Raw genomic sequence first — 17813 nt, forward strand, 5'->3', positions numbered from 1 at the left:
CCCTCCTTGAAAAGGGGAAAATTCATATTCTTGCAGTGCCTGCCTCCCTGTCTGCAGACGATGTCTCTCCCCCTCCCCGCCCCCGCCTTTTTACTGTCAAGTAGGTGTGTTTAATGGGACAAGTTGCTGCAAGGCAACTTGCTCCATATCAGATTGCCTTGAATCTCTTGCCAGGTTTTTTTCCCCCCAAGCACATAAAAGGGCAGATTTCCCGCTCCTCTATATCAGAGGGGTTCTGCCTCCTTCGTTCTCTGCTCTTTCCTTGAAGCTCTGCTTGTAGCCAAAACCTTTCCTTGCATTTTTCCCCCTCCCTCTCTGAACACCACCACCACCACTATGAGTCGTATCTCCTATAGAACATCCTCTGGAGGGGGCAGCAGGGGCTTCTCCTCTGGTTCTGCCATTGTTGGCGGTGGCGGCGGTGGCGGCGGGAGATCCAGCTTTAGCTCGTACTCCGTTTCTCGGGTTGGAGGCTCAAGAGCTGGAGGTGGAGGTGGTGGCTATGGACTCAGTGGTGGCTTTGGCAGTCGAAGCATGTACAGCCTAGGTGGAAACAAACGAATTTCCTACGGTGGAGGTTACCGATCAGGTTTCGGTGGTGGATACGGTGCTGGTGGAGGGGCTGGCTTTGGTTTTGGGGGTGGTGCAGGTGGCGCCGGTGGTGCAGGTTTTGGTTATGGTGGACCAGGGTTTGGAGTTCCTGGATCTGCCTTTGCAGTAGGTGGTCCAGGTTTTAATGCAAGAGGAGGACCAGGGTTTCCCATTTGCCCACCCGGTGGCATCCAAGAGGTGACTGTCAACCAGAATCTCTTGCAACCACTCCACTTGGAGATTGACCCAGAGATTCAAAAAGTGCGCACACATGAGAGGGAGCAGATCAAGACACTCAACAACAAATTTGCCTCCTTTATTGACAAGGTAAGTACACAGATTAATGCCTTCTTGAATACTGGGGGGTTTACTAAATCTGTGGGAACTCATCCCACAGTCAGTCTGAGATAATTTATAACATGCAAAAAGTGGTTGCTCCTCCTTGATGCCACATCATCAGTAGGGATGGGTAAGAACAGATGACTGGTCTCTTTTTCTCCCCTAAAGTGGTTGTGCACATGCAATTGTTAAGTTGTCAAGTTACTTTAACCTTTGTGGCAAGGATGGCTGTGTAACATCCAGGCATAACGTCTCACGACTCAGTGGCAGAGCACCAGCTTTGCCTGCAGAAGGTACTAGGCTCAGTCCTCAGCATCTCCAGATAAAAGGTCCTGGTAGTAGGTGAGATAAAAGACGTCTGCCTGAGATCTTGGGAAGCCACTGGCAGGGTTGCCAATGCTGACCTTGATAGACTGACTCAGTACAAGGCAGCTTCATGTCTGGAAAATAAGCGGCTTCCAGCAGGATAGAAATGCGCATCTTTGTTTTGTGGTATAACTGATGACACACAAGTCACCCCATAGGGAGAAGTGGACTTCGTTCATTATGTAACAGCTTCAAGAAATTGTCCCAGGTATTCTGGCCTGATGTCCTTGAGCCATTTCTGTTTCCCAAGAGAATGTGGATCTTCAAAGCAGAGGATACCCACAGTAATAAAGTAGGGATGTCTCTGCTTCAAAAATAGAAAGAGGAGGCCAGGGACAAGTACTTTACTCTTTAACTGCAACTAAATAATGTGGAAACTGCAATTGCTCCAGAGTCTATTATCTGTGAGAATTAACCAAGTAGATTTAGAAAACAAATTATTTTGTCCAAAAATTAGACTTTTCAGCCTGCCAGGTAGTCCTTCATTAATTTTTGTTATTAGTTATGGTTTTCCTAATAGTCTGGATGATGAAAGACATGCCTTTGCAACCCGCTTGGCATTCAAGGGAGCCAATGTGAAGGCTTTTCTTGGAGGAAGGGAGAGATTTAGATAACACGCAATAAATAACATGCAGCGGGAAAATGCATTTTAAAAGGCATGCATATGTCAGTCTGTTTCATGTGGCTTGGGCAAAAGTTTATTTTCTTTTATCCTTCTGACAAAATCTGAATAGACACCAATTGGTGTCCCTATTAGCAATCAATTAAATTATGTCGGTCTGTGTTTGCAGAGGATCTGGTAATAATGTTTCAGTTCCAAAACAGGGATTGTTAGTGTTCCAGAGCACCTTTCAAAATCCCACCTATACCTTCTCTATTCATTCTCTCTGCTGAACAACATTCAAGTTCAGTGGCACCTTTATGACCGACAAAGTTTTATTCCAGGTATAAGCTTTTGTGTGGAAGGCACACTTCTTCACGAAAGCTCATACAAATTTTGTTGGTCTTAAAGATGCCACTGGACTCAAACTGTGCTCTGCTGCTTCAGACCAACAAGACTACTCACCTGAATCATTCTCCTTGCTTGTATCCTTATCGTTTTTATCCTTTATTATATAATATTATCCTTTATTATTTTTGCACACACCTGTTTAAACATGTGGCACTTTACAGAGGCAGAAAAGCAAAAGATAAGTCTCTGCTCCCAGGAACTTGAAATCTAGATTGCAAATAGATGTATGTAGGCTGCCTTTCATCTGGGGATGAAAACTAAGGCTTCATAGAAAAGCTGTGCTTTGCCCCCCCACCCTTACACACATACCTTGGACAGCATCCTTTCCCTTACAGTGGATGTGTAGTTTGCTATCCAATATTACCAACCCCTTACCTCTTCTTTCTTGCAGGTCCGATTCCTGGAACAACAGAACAAAGTCCTTGAGACCAAATGGGCACTCTTACAAGAACAGGGGACAACTGTTCGACAAAAAAACGTTGAGCCCCTTTTTGATCAATATATTACTAATCTTAGGCGGCAACTTGATGGTCTAGTGGGTGAGCGCGGAAGGCTAGATTCAGAACTGAGGAACATGCAAGATATGGTGGAAGACTACAAAAACAAGTAAGCCTCTTCTGTCCATCCCAGGTTGCATGAATGGGGACATTCTTTTTTATTTTATGTGCATTGCTTGCGAGATAGACAGACAAATCTTATGCATGTTTCATCTAAATTCAAGTCCCAAGTAAAAGTGAATGGATTGCTGCCTTAGATAGGTAAGAATGTGCATATATAAATTGGCTAGCATATTCAAGCCATCTCTAAAGTGCAGAATATATGCATATATTGTTGATTGGTGGAAATCTTGTACTCTTCCCCTGCATACCTTTGATTTGGCAAGTGAAGTTGCCACCTTATTGGTTGGGGTAACTGAAATTTAAACCCTACCCTACTCAAATTGATCCAGACAGACTCTGCATCACTAATGTGTGTATTCAGACTTGCTGAAGATTACAGAGGTCAGTAAATTATATCCAAGTTGTTGCTTGCATTTAACCAAACCACATTGCTGGTCAACGCTTGGTAGAAGTCATGTCTACAATATGTACTAGAGTACCAAAACCATTAGAGAGACAGACATTTCTTAACTTCTGCTCACAGCGTTGCAGTACTACACAGAAATCCATGTGGGATTCTCCCAAGCTCCTTCCCAGCATCATCTATTCAAAACTTTTAAAAAGTCATTTGCTGGAAGGCAAAATGAGTACAAAGCATGGCGTCAAAAGCCCTCACAAAGAACCTGCCAGACACAAATCCTTCCAGTCTCTTTTCTAGTGGATGCCAGCCTCATCATGTCTACTTGATGGGGTGAATGGGCCTGAAGTCATGAAATTTCATGAATGTGTTTACAGTAACAAGTTCCCTTTGCCAAGCCTAGCTAAAGAAGCATGGATTAAATTAAATCCTCGGCATGAGTTAGCGCTACCCATTCAAGCTGTGGCAAATATAGGGTTTTATCCAGCCAGTTTTTCATTCAATCTCATATAATTTGTCTCATCACTACAGCTACCACCCCACATGGTTTTGCCCATGTGGGTCCCCTGATCCCAGCATAGACCTTTGGTGGTCAAAGAGGACACCCACAACTCTCTCTTTTTTTTTCCCACCAGCGGAAAAGCTGGTTGGATTCAACCCATATTTTTTTTGTTTTTGTTTTAATCAACAAAGGTTTATTCAAGGTTCAGCCCATAATGTTACAACAGTTGCAGCCAGATACTTGTAGGGTTCTTCCATAGATTTCATGGCAGCCAGCAAGGGTTTGCCCCCAAGCATACATTTGACAAACAGCTGCATATACTCATACAATATTCATGTTTCTGAATATATCTTATTTACACATTAACTTTTAAGCATATACCTTAAAAATGTAATACAGGAAGCAGCCCTTGCTGTTACGTATACTGATTAATCTTGTTATCTACCAATATTAGCTAATGGAAATGATCCATTAGGTTTAATGTCTCTGATCCACTAATTTGGATTAGTTGGTTCCAGTGACTCCTTTCTGCTAACTCTCCTTCAAGTGGAAAAAAGACCTTACCTGATGGAGAAATACTTAATGGAAGTGTGTCACTGAAACTTGTTCATACAGTAGGTTGGGCTCAAAACACAACGTAGATCAACCCGTCTCACAGCAAAAAAGGGCCAACTATTTACCAATCACCCCCACCCATGTAGCCATACCACGGTTTGTCTCAAAGACAGACCATGTGCCCACTTAGACAGATAGTTCCAGCAGAACAGATAGTTCCACATTGCTGAAGAAAGCAAGTCAAGTCACATGCTATAGGAGACAGCAAAGAGTAGGACAACTGAGGGTACAACTGTCCTCAAACTGCTTCTACTCTTATTCCAGTTTGACAGTCATCATGGGAATTATGAATTATGGGAATTGTAGCTTTGTGAGGGTACTGAACATTATCAATCATCCCTAGCTCTCATCCTAGTATTCCCTTTCAGGACAGAATGATAGGTAAACCAGCTTAAGCCTGTAGTAAAAACATGACATTGAAGTATCTATATAACGAAAGTATAGCAGAATGCCGATGGGTTAGATCCAATGGAAAAGTTCACAGAACGGGGTCAGTGGAGTTGATCTTAGCCTGCCTTCTCCTTCCTCAAGCAGCCTGCTGCAATTGAACTGATGCCTTCTCCATCTTCTGGCAACTTGCATCAGCTGAGGAAGGTGAACGAGGCAATTTTACCTCACCCACCATCACTACAGCACATCCATACCATGTTACATTTGGTTTGCATGGCTCCCCTGATCCACAGAGAGGATTTTCAAGCTACTTGGGGAAGGTGGAGAAAGATTTGTTCGACCACCCTTTCCATGGAGTTTTCCAGTGAATCCAACCCTTCATATCTGACTTGGTATTTCAGAATATTAATTCAAAAATAAACAGACATTTTCCAGCAAGCCACTAAAGAATGAAGGTAGATTCCATCAATTAAAAAGTGGATACATTGACATGAAGTTCATACTTCTGTCAGTATCTACCTGCAATTTTATAGAGGAATGTCTCACACATGAGAGGAACATCAGATGACCAGACTCTCATGTGATCATTTTCTATCATATTTTTATCTCACTTTCCTCCAGAGCTTGGTGCTCTATAAATGGCTGTTCTGTTCTTCATTTTCTGCTCACAGCAATCCCATGAGGCAGGTTAGACTGGGAGAGGAAGAATGGCTGGCTGACAGCCATCCAGTAAGCTTCCTGTCTGACTGTGAATTTGGACCTATATCTCTCTGGTCCTAGTCTCTAACCCCTATGCAACACCAGCTTCAATTATAGTTTCCCATGAAATCCATGGTCCTGTATATCCATCCAGCAGTCCTAATAGTAAACTATGCAACACAGAGATAGAGTTTCTGCAAGTTCTAATAACTTGGAAGTAAAATGGGATTGATTTTCAAAAGTATACATGGAAATGGAGCAGCCAGTCTCCACAGACCAAATGTCTTGGGAGAACATTCATGAAAAGTGGACTGAAAAACAACCTACTGGCTGGATTGATTTGGCTGCCATTACACTCTTCTCTCTTCTCTGTATGATATGGGCTTGTATTGAAACATACTGATGAAGTCTTTTCTCTTGGTTGTTTCAACAGATACGAAGAAGAGATTAACAGGCGTACAGGTGCAGAGAATGAATTTGTCGTGCTGAAGAAGGTAAGAATTATTTTTGTAATAAGCACCCACTTTATACTAGGTTACATCAATGGCCCACCCCCCACCCCAAATTGGTTATCCTTAGTTAGTTGATACCAGTGTTGCTGATGTACCATGCTAGCTAAACCACTCAACTGCCTATGTTGATGGTTTTCCTTCCACTCTCCCACTGCACTTTGACTCATAAGGATCCCAAGAATCACTCGGTCTTTGTGTAGTTCAGCAGATAAGTAGAAATGACAGCCAACCAAATATTCGGAATACTAAATTCGTCAAGAGATGAAATGAATAGCTGGACTTGTTAGGCTTCGGGGGGGGGGTTGTCTTTTTGCATGCAAATTATTTTTGTGTTTTATGTTTTCTGCAGGATGTTGATAGTGCCTATATGAACAAGATTGAACTTGGAGGCAAATCAGACTCGCTGAACGATGAAATTGAGTTCATGAGAGCACTATATGAGGCGGTGAGCATCTTACTTTGGGTATCCCGAATTTCTGTCCCTAGAGCTGGAACTAACATATGAGATCACACTCCTGATTAGGGTTGCCAGGTCCTACCTTCTTCCCAGTAGGGGGATCTTTGGACCCTGGCAGGATTTGCTGCTGTGTGTGCAAGGTCAGCGCAGGGCAATGGCATCACCCAGAAGTGACATCATCGCGTCACTGACCTCATGCAGCAACTCTCTAGTTTTTGGCCAAAACTCTATAGTTTGAGCCCAAATTGACCATAGAGTTTTGCCCAAAAACTAGAGTGTTGCTGCATGACATGATAACGTCACTTCTGGGTGACATCATTACATCACGTTCCAGGGCCTTTGTGAGTGAGGTTTCCTCCCGCTGGAGACAGGAAGGAGCCTGAAAAAGCAGGGGAACCCCTGCCTGGACTGGGGGGGGCTGGCAACTCTACTCCATCTAAGCCAGTAATGTTTAGTCTGACTTACAGCACTGCTCAAGTGGTCAGACAGGCCTTTCCCAGCCCTGTTAACTGGAAGTGCCAAGGATTGAACCTGGGACATCCTTCCTGAAAAGCTCTAACAAGAGAGCTATGCCCTTCTACCAAGGACCTCAGAACGATGTATGTGGTTCTCTTTTCTGTCCTTACAACAGCCCTGTGAGGAAAGGTAGGTTAAGAGAGGTTGACTGGCCCAAGGTCATCCAATAGGGATGCCAGCCTCCAGGTGGGACCTGGGGATCGCCCGGAAGTACAGCTCATCTCCAGACTACTGAGATCAGTTCCCCTGCAGAAAATGGATGCTTTGGAACTGGCAATCCCGCCTCCCACCTCCCGCCAGTGTCCAGGGAGGACCTGGCAGCCAATGAGTTTCATAGCAAGGAGGGGTCGGAGCCCAGCACTCCCTTATCCAATACTGTAAAGACTACACCACACTGGCTCTTGAGACATACGTGCGTACTCCTCTGTGGGAAACTTCAAACCATATTTCCCCCCCTTTGGACATGCCACATTTCCCAGTCAGTTTTTCCCCCCTCCACCCACCTTCTTACTTGAAGAGACAAATGGATTTTAAGGCAAGTAGAGACTTAGTGACATCAATTATCACATCTTTTGCAACATAAGCCTGATTTCCTCCAGCTATTACGGGATCAAGACAAGTAAAACCGTATTTGAATAAATCATCTCTTTTGGGACGATGTCTAGTCTGAACTTGAGGACTGCCAGTAGTGAGAAATCCACCCTCTTCCTTGGCAGGCTATCTGAGTCATGTTAATCACTCTGATTGAGAAACGTTTGCAATAAATTGAATCTGTTTGGCTTTACCTTTCAACTACTGAGTTAGGTAATCATAATATTCAGCAGTAGCACCATGGAGACCATGCATGGGACATCACAGGATGTTTAAGTTTTGTCAGTGTGAGAACCTGCATAAATATCGCAGTGTGGACCCCTTCCCTCCTGTCACCTTTGTGCAATATATCCCAATGCATCAGAATTATAAATTGGGGTGCCGTTTTTGGAAAGGCCAAGTTTGGCATTGTTTCATTGGTGCCAACATGTGAGATGTCAAAGATTCGAAGTACGAGCTTCCCAAAGAAGGGGAGGGAAGTCCCCTTGCACTTTTCATGCAGGTTTCGACAATGATCAAAACAAGTACTTGAGTTTTGGAGGCAAACTCCCTTGTAATACAAAAGGGCCTGGATTATTGTAGCCCAAGCAGAACTCCTAGAGTGACATCCATTTCTGGGAGATAATGCCAATGTTTCAGAGGAAATGTAACCAGTGGCTGAAGATGCACATCAAAAGACAGTTAGTTCAATGAGGCTTGAATGAACACCGCAGAGTGGGTGGGGATGTCTAGTCTGTAGTTAAGTTGGCTCCACGGCTGGAAAGCAGAGTCCAATTTAAGCTCCCTCTTGTTGGATTAGGGTAATTGTCTATATCACAATGCATGCAACTGGTTCAGACAAGTCCTATACATTTGGCTTTTGATAGTTCTTTTTTAATTCTTGAAGTATTGTTAATGAATTTAAAAACAATAATGTTAACTAGCAACTACCAAACATAATTCCCCCCTTCTTCAAGGTCCTCCCTCTTTTTTGCTGGTTTTCAAGTCAAGAGACATCCAGAGGTGGTTTGCCATTACCTGCCTCTATGCTAGCAACCTTGGGTTTACTTGGTGGTCTTCCATCCAAGTACTAACCAGGGCTGAACCTGTTTAGCTACCAATATCTCACAAAATTAGGCTACCTGGGCCATCCAAGTCAGGGATAGAAGGTCCTTTTGCCCAACCAAATCAATTGCAGGAAATGTTGAGGCCATATTCAGGTTAAGAGAACTTAGTTAAGATTTTCATTTTCTGAAGTCATTTCCAAGGACTCATTTTCTGAAGTCACTTTCAAGTACATTTTGAAGTACTCTGACCAGCTGTGACTTCAACTGTCTTCAGAACTGCCACCATTCTTCACTCTGTCCTATACATATTATCTGAGTCAACTTTGGTCTTCCTTGCAGGAACTATCTCAGATGCAGCAGCAGGTATCCGACACCTCTGTTGTGTTATCGATGGACAACAACAGAAGCCTGGACTTGAACAGTATCATCGCTGAAGTCAAAGCACAGTATGAAGACATTGCCAACAGGAGCCGAAGTGAAGCTGAATCATGGTATCAATCCAAGGTAAGCAGCTCTGTCAAGAAATTGATGAAAAACCTATAGTAATCACAAAATTTATAATCAAAGGAAATTAGAGGTGGATTCAGAGGACATGGGTATAGGGGCATCCACTTCCACCTCCTGTGCTGACCTACCCAACTAGACTTCCTCAAGTAGACACTTGGGTGGTGAACTAGCCCTGGTTTAATCATAGTCTTAGCTTTCTTCCTCTTGCTTCTCAATTTTTTTCCTATTATTAGATGGAATGAAATGGCTGCCTAAGGCAGCAGGCATAGGGGTGTCATTAACTTTTGCTGCCCTTTAACATGTTCCAGAATTTTTACTGGCAGAGGTGTTTGGGGGTCTTTAGATGCTCCCTTTTGGAGCCCACAAATGTGGGACACAGGTCTGTTTCTGCTTAATTCCTCTTTCCCATGGCAAACATCCAATCCTTACAACCTATTCCCTCAGGAACTTCATTGTGAGAGGCTTTTTGGGCTGCAGACAGAGGACAGAAATAGGGAACTTGTGGAAACCTTTTCATGCATAGAAATTGTAGGTGGGATCCACAACAGTTCATCTGAGTAGGAACTTCCACATTTGCCTGGGAGGCTACCTGATCTGATCTGAGGAAGAATCCCTTCCCATTCGCACACAGTGATAACATCAGACTGTGAAGGATGAGACAGCCCCATCCAATGAGCCCCGTCCCACTGGAAATATTGCCATACAGCTTCTTGCCACTTTCTGTCTCCAGCTGCAGCAGCCCCCAGTGCTACAGATGAAGAGGCACTGCAAAATATGTGCCGAATGGCATGTGACCATACTGATTTGTCGCTGTGTGTGGGTCAAGGGTTACTCCTGCCAAGGTGGGGGCTGGAGTTCTCCTGGAGTTACAAATTATCTCCAGACTACAGAGATCAGTTCCCCTGGAGGAAGTGACAGCTTTGGAGAATGGACTCTATGGTATAACATAGAGTCAAGGAGAAACAGAAGTCCTTGAAGGACATCACATACCTCCCGAGCTCCCTCCCCTCCCCAAATTCAGTCTGCCCCATGGACCACCCCCAAATCTCCAGGAATTTCCCAGTTCAGAGTTGACAACCCTATGTGGGTCTGAACCTTCAGGACTTTGGCCAATTCTGGCAGCTATGTTATTAGACAGTTACCCACAATCCCACTTGGGCATGACCAAGACGCAGAATCAAAGATGGGACTGTGTGGATAGAAATGAATGATTCTCGTGTCGAGGGTCACCAGAGGCAGGGAAAGGGTTTACCAGCTGCACGAAGAGTAGTCTCCCTTATAAGTGAATGCCTGCAATTGAGTCCATTGGAGAAGTCTTGCATTTGGGAGCAGTGTAGCAGTGAGGCAAAACCTGTCCTTCTCTCTAGACACTGGTTCTGGCAGGCAGGGATACTGTAAGAGACGCTGTGTGTGTGTGTGCATTAGAGGACACAGTGACTGCACCCCACAGGCACCATTCATCCATCCCAACAACAGTCATTTTGGTAGGATCTAACAGCTCACAGTCTTCCTCTGTCCCATCGCAGTTCCCCCTTCCTTCCCTGATGTCTCTATGCCAGCGGGATTTCCTTTTCTGCACCATGCTAGCCATAATTTTTGCATTCTGTGCCCTTTTCTTCCTGAACATCAGTATGAAGAGCTGCAGGTCTCTGCCGGGAGACATGGAGATGACCTCCGCAACACAAAGACGGAAATTGCGGAGCTTAACCGGATGATCCAGAGGATGCGAAGTGAAATAGACGCCTTGAAGAAACAGGTACCAGTGGAGACTTTGTGTCTGGTTGCACTGCATTTTGCACATAGAGGCCAAGGATGTTTCTTTGTCAGTTTAGCAGATGGACGATCCTGTGTTCCGTACAATCACAGCCATTTGTTGTGGGGGAACCAGGCATCTTTTTTTCAAGGGAACATGCCACACACAGAGAACAGCAGCACATCAGAGAGAAGACTAGGTTAAACCCTTTTCATAGATATGCTACTTTACTATATGTAGGGGGTTTTGTGCCATGCAGAAACAATGAACCATACATCTCCCTTCTAGCCTAACACAATTCAGTCCAGAAAACTTTTTGACCCTAAGCTGTGCTCACTATAGAAGAGACCCAGTGTATCAATTGGAGTGTTGAATTCCAATCTGGGAGGCCCAGGTTCAAATCCCCACTCTGCCATGGACGCTTACTGGGTGACCTGTGGCCAGTCACGCAGTCTCAACCTGACCTACCTCACAGGGTCGTTATTGCAACGGCAAAATAGGGGATGGGAGAAAAATGTTATAAGCCACTTTGAGCCTTCACTGGGGAGGAAAAAAAAGTTTATCATCCTAAAACGTTGTGTTGCAAAGACACCAAGCTGTAAGGCTGGTTTAATAATCTAAATCTGATTTTAATAATTGCTTCCATATAACCAAGCTGTGTCGTTTCAACTAGTCTGTAGTGCCATGTTGCAGCGCCATGCTGATAATCGTGTAGATTGTATGGTTCCCATGACATCAGTGCCACAGGGAAGCTGAGCAAAAGAACAGAACAAATGACTTGTCTTTGCAATACCTCCAGGGCATTGCAAATGAGATCAGGAATCTCTGCCATTTCCCCCAGGTATTGCTCTGGCAGGCAGCACAGAAAAGTGGTTCCCACCATGCAGCTCTCACACAAAGTGATCCAACTTATTCCTGGAAATTTATTAATTCAAAGATTAATAAAATGTCAGGTTTCTCTCAAGTTCGCATAGACAGTGCAAAAGGCAGGGAACTAACCTCTTTGTTATATGGTCAACAGAGGTCTTTATGTCACAGGTCTTTACTTAAAAAACCTCTGTTCAAGTCTGTCGCTGTAACAAAAGGCCACCTCACTAATTCAGTCCCGGGGATCAGAGGTGTACGACAAGGCTGTGTACTCATTTCCTTTTCTGTTGAACCTTTGTTTAAGGGATCTGTTCCCTGTTCTGAAAAAGAGGATTCCTCTCCTCCAAAATTAGCTGACACTAAAAGTCAAACTACACATTACGGGGTGGGCATGGGACAAACCCAGGGCCACCGGTGCCTTCTAGATGAGAATTTAGCAGTTGAAAAATTATTCCATGGACCTGATGTGATCAGGCACACAGTGCAGTGGCACCGTGCAATCTTGTTCTCCCCCCCACACACACACACACACCTTTTCAAGTGCTGAAATAGTCATGGGGGGCTGTTGGAAATTATAATAACAAAGTTATGAGCAAGGAATGTCCACACTGGGAAAACAGCAGTTTCAATTGCATTTCTCTAATCCCGGCTTTATAAATAGCATTCCCCCTCCCCCGTGTAGCCAAGCTTTATCTGATAATGCCAGAGATAATGCAACTCTCATTGTACAAGTGTCACAGGATGTCTACACAAAGACTTCAACAAACCACAATCACTTGCTTTATAACGCCTCTCAGGCATTGCAAATGAAACCGGGGTTCTCCTCCTCCACTTTTCCCTTGGTAGTTCAAGACATCTGTAAAATGGGCCACACCCTCCAAAGTTCATCCAAGGCTTCTGTTACCCAGTCTTCAAGTATTACTGCAATATTAATTGCCCTTAACATTACTGTATGAAATACAGAAGGCACGAAATGCTGACATGGAGGGGGGGGGAATCATTCCAATGTGGCATTGGCTTTTGAAATAATTCCCATGGAAACATCCATGTCAAAAGTCACTCCACTGAGCTAGAAATGGTGAACAGTAATGGACTTGCACTAGCATGACATTTACACGGGGAGAAAGTGGAAGATCATACTTGATCCCACCATTGCATGGGTGGATCTACTTTCTGTGCACACAGTTCAGTACTAATCCGGCTGAATGTGGGAAAACTGAGCAGCCCACGCAAACAGGGCAATTATTTCCCCTGGGCCATAGCCTTACCCCTAAGAACAAATGCAAGATGAGACAACCCTGGTATAATTGTGCAGGATGGATTGGAGTGCTTTCCCGTCTGATTCCTTATGAAGTGGCAAATGCCTTTGCCTTTGTACTAGCACTGGATCTCTCCCCCTCCCCAGGATTATCTTGGTTGAAGTATTCTTCCCCTCCATAGGAGAGCCGGCTTGGTGTAGTGGTTAAGAGCAGCAGACTCTAATCTGGAGAACTGGGTTCTATTCTGCAGTCCTCCACATGAAGCCAGCTGGGTGATCAGGGTCAATCACCGCTCTTTCAGAGTGCTCTCAGCCCTAAAAACAAGTCTACCTTGCCACCTAGTGCTGCATAACACTAAAAGAGCTAGAACTTCTGATTGCCAAACAATCTTAGGATCTCCTGGCTATTCTACAAGGAATCCGGTTGCCATACTATTATTGTTGTTGTTATTATTGTTATTATTATCATCCCCTCCATTGCAACCATTTCATCCATTCATTTCATTTATATACTGCCTTTCTCCCCAATGGTTACCCAAAGCTCCTCACCTCCTTTTATCCTCACAAAAAACCCTGTGAGGTAGGTTAGTCTGGGAATGTGCGATTGGTTCACGAGCAAGATTCCACTGCAGATTGGGGATTCAAACCTAAGTCTCCCAGATCCTAGTCTGACACACTATCTACTATACCACACGTGTGTAAGCCTCCACAGGATCCACTCTGAAATTGTTCCCCAGGTCCTAAAGTCAAACATTAAGTAGGAACCACCCCATAGAATTCTGTTGATATCATTTGGCAGATGTGGAGGGAAAGAATCTTGATTGTTCCAGAGGACAAAGCCTCTGCTTGAAGCCTTGAATAACATGGGCTGTTTAATGGAAGAACAGGAATCATTTCATTGACTGTTTCCATTTGCTCCTGATTGGTGCGAGCGAAAAGACAGTTGTACCAAACTTAAAGGGGGTTATTCCCAGGATTGGGAAAGGGGAAAGATCAGACAGTGATAGCAGTCTTGCATGATGAAGGACTCCTCTTTCCTGGTTTGCAGTGTGCCAATATCCAGGCAGCCATTGCCGAGGCTGAGGATCGTGGGGAAATGGCCCTCAAGGATGCCAGGCATAAACTGAACGAGTTGGAGGAAGCCCTGCAGAAAACAAAGCAAGAACTGGCACGGCAGCTAAAGGAATACCAAGAGCTGATGAACGTCAAGCTGGCCCTGGATATTGAGATCGCCACCTACAGGAAGCTGCTGGAAGGAGAAGAAAGCAGGTTGGTGGGGGCTCAAGTGTGAAAAGTGATCTTCTGAAGAGCAGTCTCGGACGTTTTGCTGTTGCCTGTCCCGTAGTCTGTCAAGCTATTTCTTTTCTCATTTTCCAGCCCACAAGTATTCAGGCAATTTGTACGGCTTCTCCAAAACTTCACCTTTCCCTCTGCTCTACTCTCTAATAGAAACTCTCTGTTCCACTGCATTTCCCCCCGGACTCTCTTTACTGACATTTGTATCACTGTGTTCTTGATGCACTTCATCATTTCTTTAAGGAGCAAAATCAAGGCCCTGATCCAACTGGGCTCATAATGTGTCCTCTTGTGCTGATCAACAGGAGCACTAGGCCCAGCTTTGCTGCCATTCCCCATTGAAACAGCAGATTACTACTTTTCTAGCAAGGACCTCTTTGTGTAGCTCTAGCCACAGAGAAGGAGCTGCGGTGGCTCAAGTGGTTAAGACGCTGAACTGCAGGCTGTGGAAGGTCAGTAGTTCAGCAGTTCGAGACCCAAGTGTGCCGCATGACGGAGTTCCAGCTCCTAGTTCCAGCTCCTGCCAACCTAGCAGTTCGAAAGCAAGAAATTGCAAGTAGATAAATAGGTACCACTTCAGTGGGAAGGTAACAGCCTTCCGTGCGCCTTGGTGTTTAGTCATGCTGGCCACATGACCACAGAAATGTCTTCGGACAGCGCTGGCTCTTCGGCTTTGAAACGGAGATGAGCACCGCAACCCTAGAGTCGGATTCGACTGGCTTTTGAGCAAGGGAACCTTTACCTTTTAGCCACATAGGACCTGGCAAAGAAACCCTTGGGCAGGTCATCCAGTTGCATGCATGATTCTTCTTTTAGGTATCTGCATATAGAAGCCCATTTCTATACATAGATAGATAGATAGATAGATAGATAGATAGATAGATAGATAGATAGATAGATACACACACACACACATATATATATATATGGCACTGACAAAGTTCAAAGATGCTTTTTGTAAAAGAAGTTTAAGAAAAGAGATTCACATGCATATGTGGCAGAAAAGTTATTGGTAATTCTACTTGCCTGAGAAAATGATAATACTGAGTTCAAAATAGATTCATGGTTATATTACATAGGCAACTAGCCTGTTGAAAAGCTTAAGCATTTGCACAAATTTCTCCTAGTAATCTTTCCTTTCTTTCTTCTTCTAGATTGTACGAAGGTGTTGGAAACGTGAGCGTCTGTAAGTAGCTCTTTCCTGTTTTGGATTAGTTATTTTTTTTAAAGGAATCTCTAAAAACTGATTTTTTTTTTCAAGGAACAGAGGAAACCTAACTTTTTAAATACATGTTTTCCAGCTGTGGTCAGCACCAACACTGGACTCGGTTACGGCGGTGGAAGTAGCCTTGCCATGGGAGGAGGTGGAGGAGGCGGTCTAGGAGGAGGACACGGCATTGGTTACGGAGGTGGCGGCGGCTATGGTGGCAGCGGCTATGGTGTTGGCGGCGGCGGCAGCTACAGCATTGGAGGGGGAAGCGGATTCGGCTCTGGGACTGGTTATGGAAGTGGGGTCAGTATGGGAGGCGGCAGCAGTTACAGCTCTGGAGGAGGCCGTGTCTCCTCTGGGGGCGGAGGTGGAGGAAGCTCCAGTGTGAAAATTGTATCAAAAACCACTTCGACCAAGAAAACACTCTATTAAAGGTTGACCACCACCCCCAACCTGAATGGGAGCACATGGCCATTTGCAAGTGTAAATAGCTCTGCAAAGCTCTTCCCCTCTGATCTTTCACCTTTTCCATATGAGGCTGGCCATTGTGTGGATCCAGACATTTGAACCCTAGTCTAGTGAGAGTTTTCCATGGGCAGAGACAGGCTTGCAGTTGTGGATCAGCTGTACCCAATTGGTTACGGTTGGATTCACAACCACAATGTGTGACCTACATGTGTGAAGCATGTTACTGTGCTTTAAAGAAAAATCCAGGAGAAGCAAAAAGCTCTCTGTACATCAATGGGAGAAGAAGGGAAGCACATATCACATGTCTGGGGGCGGAATGTTAGAATGGGCTCTCCATGCAAAATTGTTTTGTAGATTTACATAGCTAATCCAAGAACAGCACATGATCCAGTGACTTGGATCCATACTAAATTTTCCATCAGCAGAATAGATCTCTCCTGTCTTGCCCCCTTCCGATGGCAGCCCACTGATCTCCCCCAAAAATGCTGCTCCTGGGGGATAGAGCCCCGCCCCAAGGAGCAAAATGAGAGGGAAGGAGAAATCAGTGGAAATTAGCAGTTTAGTCTACATTCAACCCAATCTATGAAGAAACCATGCAATCCACCCCTTTCAACAAGTCCTTATAACAACTAGGGGATCCCTCCAAGAGGATGATATGGAGGCATATTCCAAAGCAACTAGCAAGTTGCTGCTACTGTATCCCTCTGGTCAATGATACAGCACATTTCTAGACATCCTATTCCACAGGGCAGAAGGTAGAGAGGAATTTACCTCCAGCTCTTTGAATCTTCTTGCTGAATTACATTGCAATCCTAAACAGAGCTACCCACTTCTAAGTTCATTGCAGTCCATGAGTTTTCAAGGGTGTAACTCTGTGGAGGACTGAACTGTCAGTTTCTCTAAGACCTAGGCACTTGGTAATTGATCGTCTCTGATTGATAGCTGTATTCCATGTGAAAGAGGTTCTAGCTTGCTGGTTGCTCCTTGGTTGGAAAATGCCCCATTTTTAGAAAAGCATTAATTCCTTTGCTGAATTATCAGCTTTCAGTGCCTTCACTTACTGGGCAATAGACAGTGATGGGAGTTTCCCAGCTGGCAGGCTTCTAAGATTTCTCTCACTCTCAGAACGTGCTTTTGGAATTCTCCTCTCCTGTTTGGGCGTGTTCTTTGTCATTTCATTGAGGGCAGGATCAAGCTTACAGCCCCATAAAATCACTACACTCTTGCCAAAAAGAACTGTCTCTGAAACAGTTCAGATAAGATCTCTTCCCATCCTGTGTTCCAGCACGCACAGGTATTGTTTCCAATATGGGGGTGGGGGAGCTTTGGTTCTTTCTTGGAAGGGGAAGCAAATGTGGAAAAGGTGATCGCTTCTGTTGCTGCTGTTCTCTGAACCATAACACTGGTTTTCTAATGCTTCATCCAAATGGCTGTGGATCTTTGTCTTTCTACCATGCAAGGCTGCATGACAAATAAAGAGCAATTGTCATTTTTAAATGTACGGTTTCTGTTGTCGTTTTTCTCCCTGAGAACCCAAATCCCTTGTCTATTGCCATTCTCCTGAAAGGTTTTTCCCCCCGATGGGACTTTTCCTTAGATTCAGGCACCCCCATTCAGTGTATCTAACCTCTTCAAGTCACATGACCGGTCCTTGGAATGACCACACAGCATACACAGAGAATTAGAAGGCATGGTTTTGGGTTTGACCTTGGCCATTGTACTATTTAGGAAGGGCAAGGAAACTCTCCTGTTCCATTCTGTGTTTTAAATCATGTACTCCCCCCCCGAAACACTATATTTC

The 17813-nt window shown here is 44.5% G+C and overlaps 1 protein-coding gene across 1 annotated transcript; it reads left to right on the plus strand.

The window, feature by feature from the left end:
• Window positions 1-217: 217 nt before the first annotated feature.
• On the plus strand, window positions 218-17513 carry LOC107116750 (keratin, type II cytoskeletal 5-like). The gene is made up of 9 exons (XM_015418740.1): window positions 218-918; window positions 2700-2914; window positions 5965-6025; window positions 6393-6488; window positions 8993-9157; window positions 10791-10916; window positions 14087-14307; window positions 15489-15520; window positions 15636-17513. Exons 1-9 carry the CDS (start codon window positions 337-339, stop codon window positions 15974-15976), a joined length of 1839 nt encoding a protein of 612 aa, XP_015274226.1. The 5' UTR covers window positions 218-336; the 3' UTR covers window positions 15977-17513.
• The last annotated feature ends 300 nt before the right edge of the window (window positions 17514-17813 follow it).

The sequence above is a fragment of the Gekko japonicus genome, unplaced genomic scaffold, assembly GCF_001447785.1.
Source record: "Gekko japonicus isolate JY-2015 unplaced genomic scaffold, Gekko_japonicus_V1.1 scaffold823, whole genome shotgun sequence".
Classification (NCBI taxonomy): Eukaryota; Metazoa; Chordata; class Lepidosauria; order Squamata; family Gekkonidae; genus Gekko; species Gekko japonicus.

Coding starts and splice junctions, on each gene's coding strand:
- LOC107116750 (XM_015418740.1), top strand. CDS start 337: ATGAGTCGTATCTCCTATAGAACATCCTCTGGAGGGGGCAGCAGGGGC. Junction 2,915..5,964: donor GTGGAAGACTACAAAAACAA/GTAAGCCTCTTC, acceptor TTGTTTCAACAG/ATACGAAGAAGAGATTAACA. Junction 10,917..14,086: donor TAGACGCCTTGAAGAAACAG/GTACCAGTGGAG, acceptor CCTGGTTTGCAG/TGTGCCAATATCCAGGCAGC.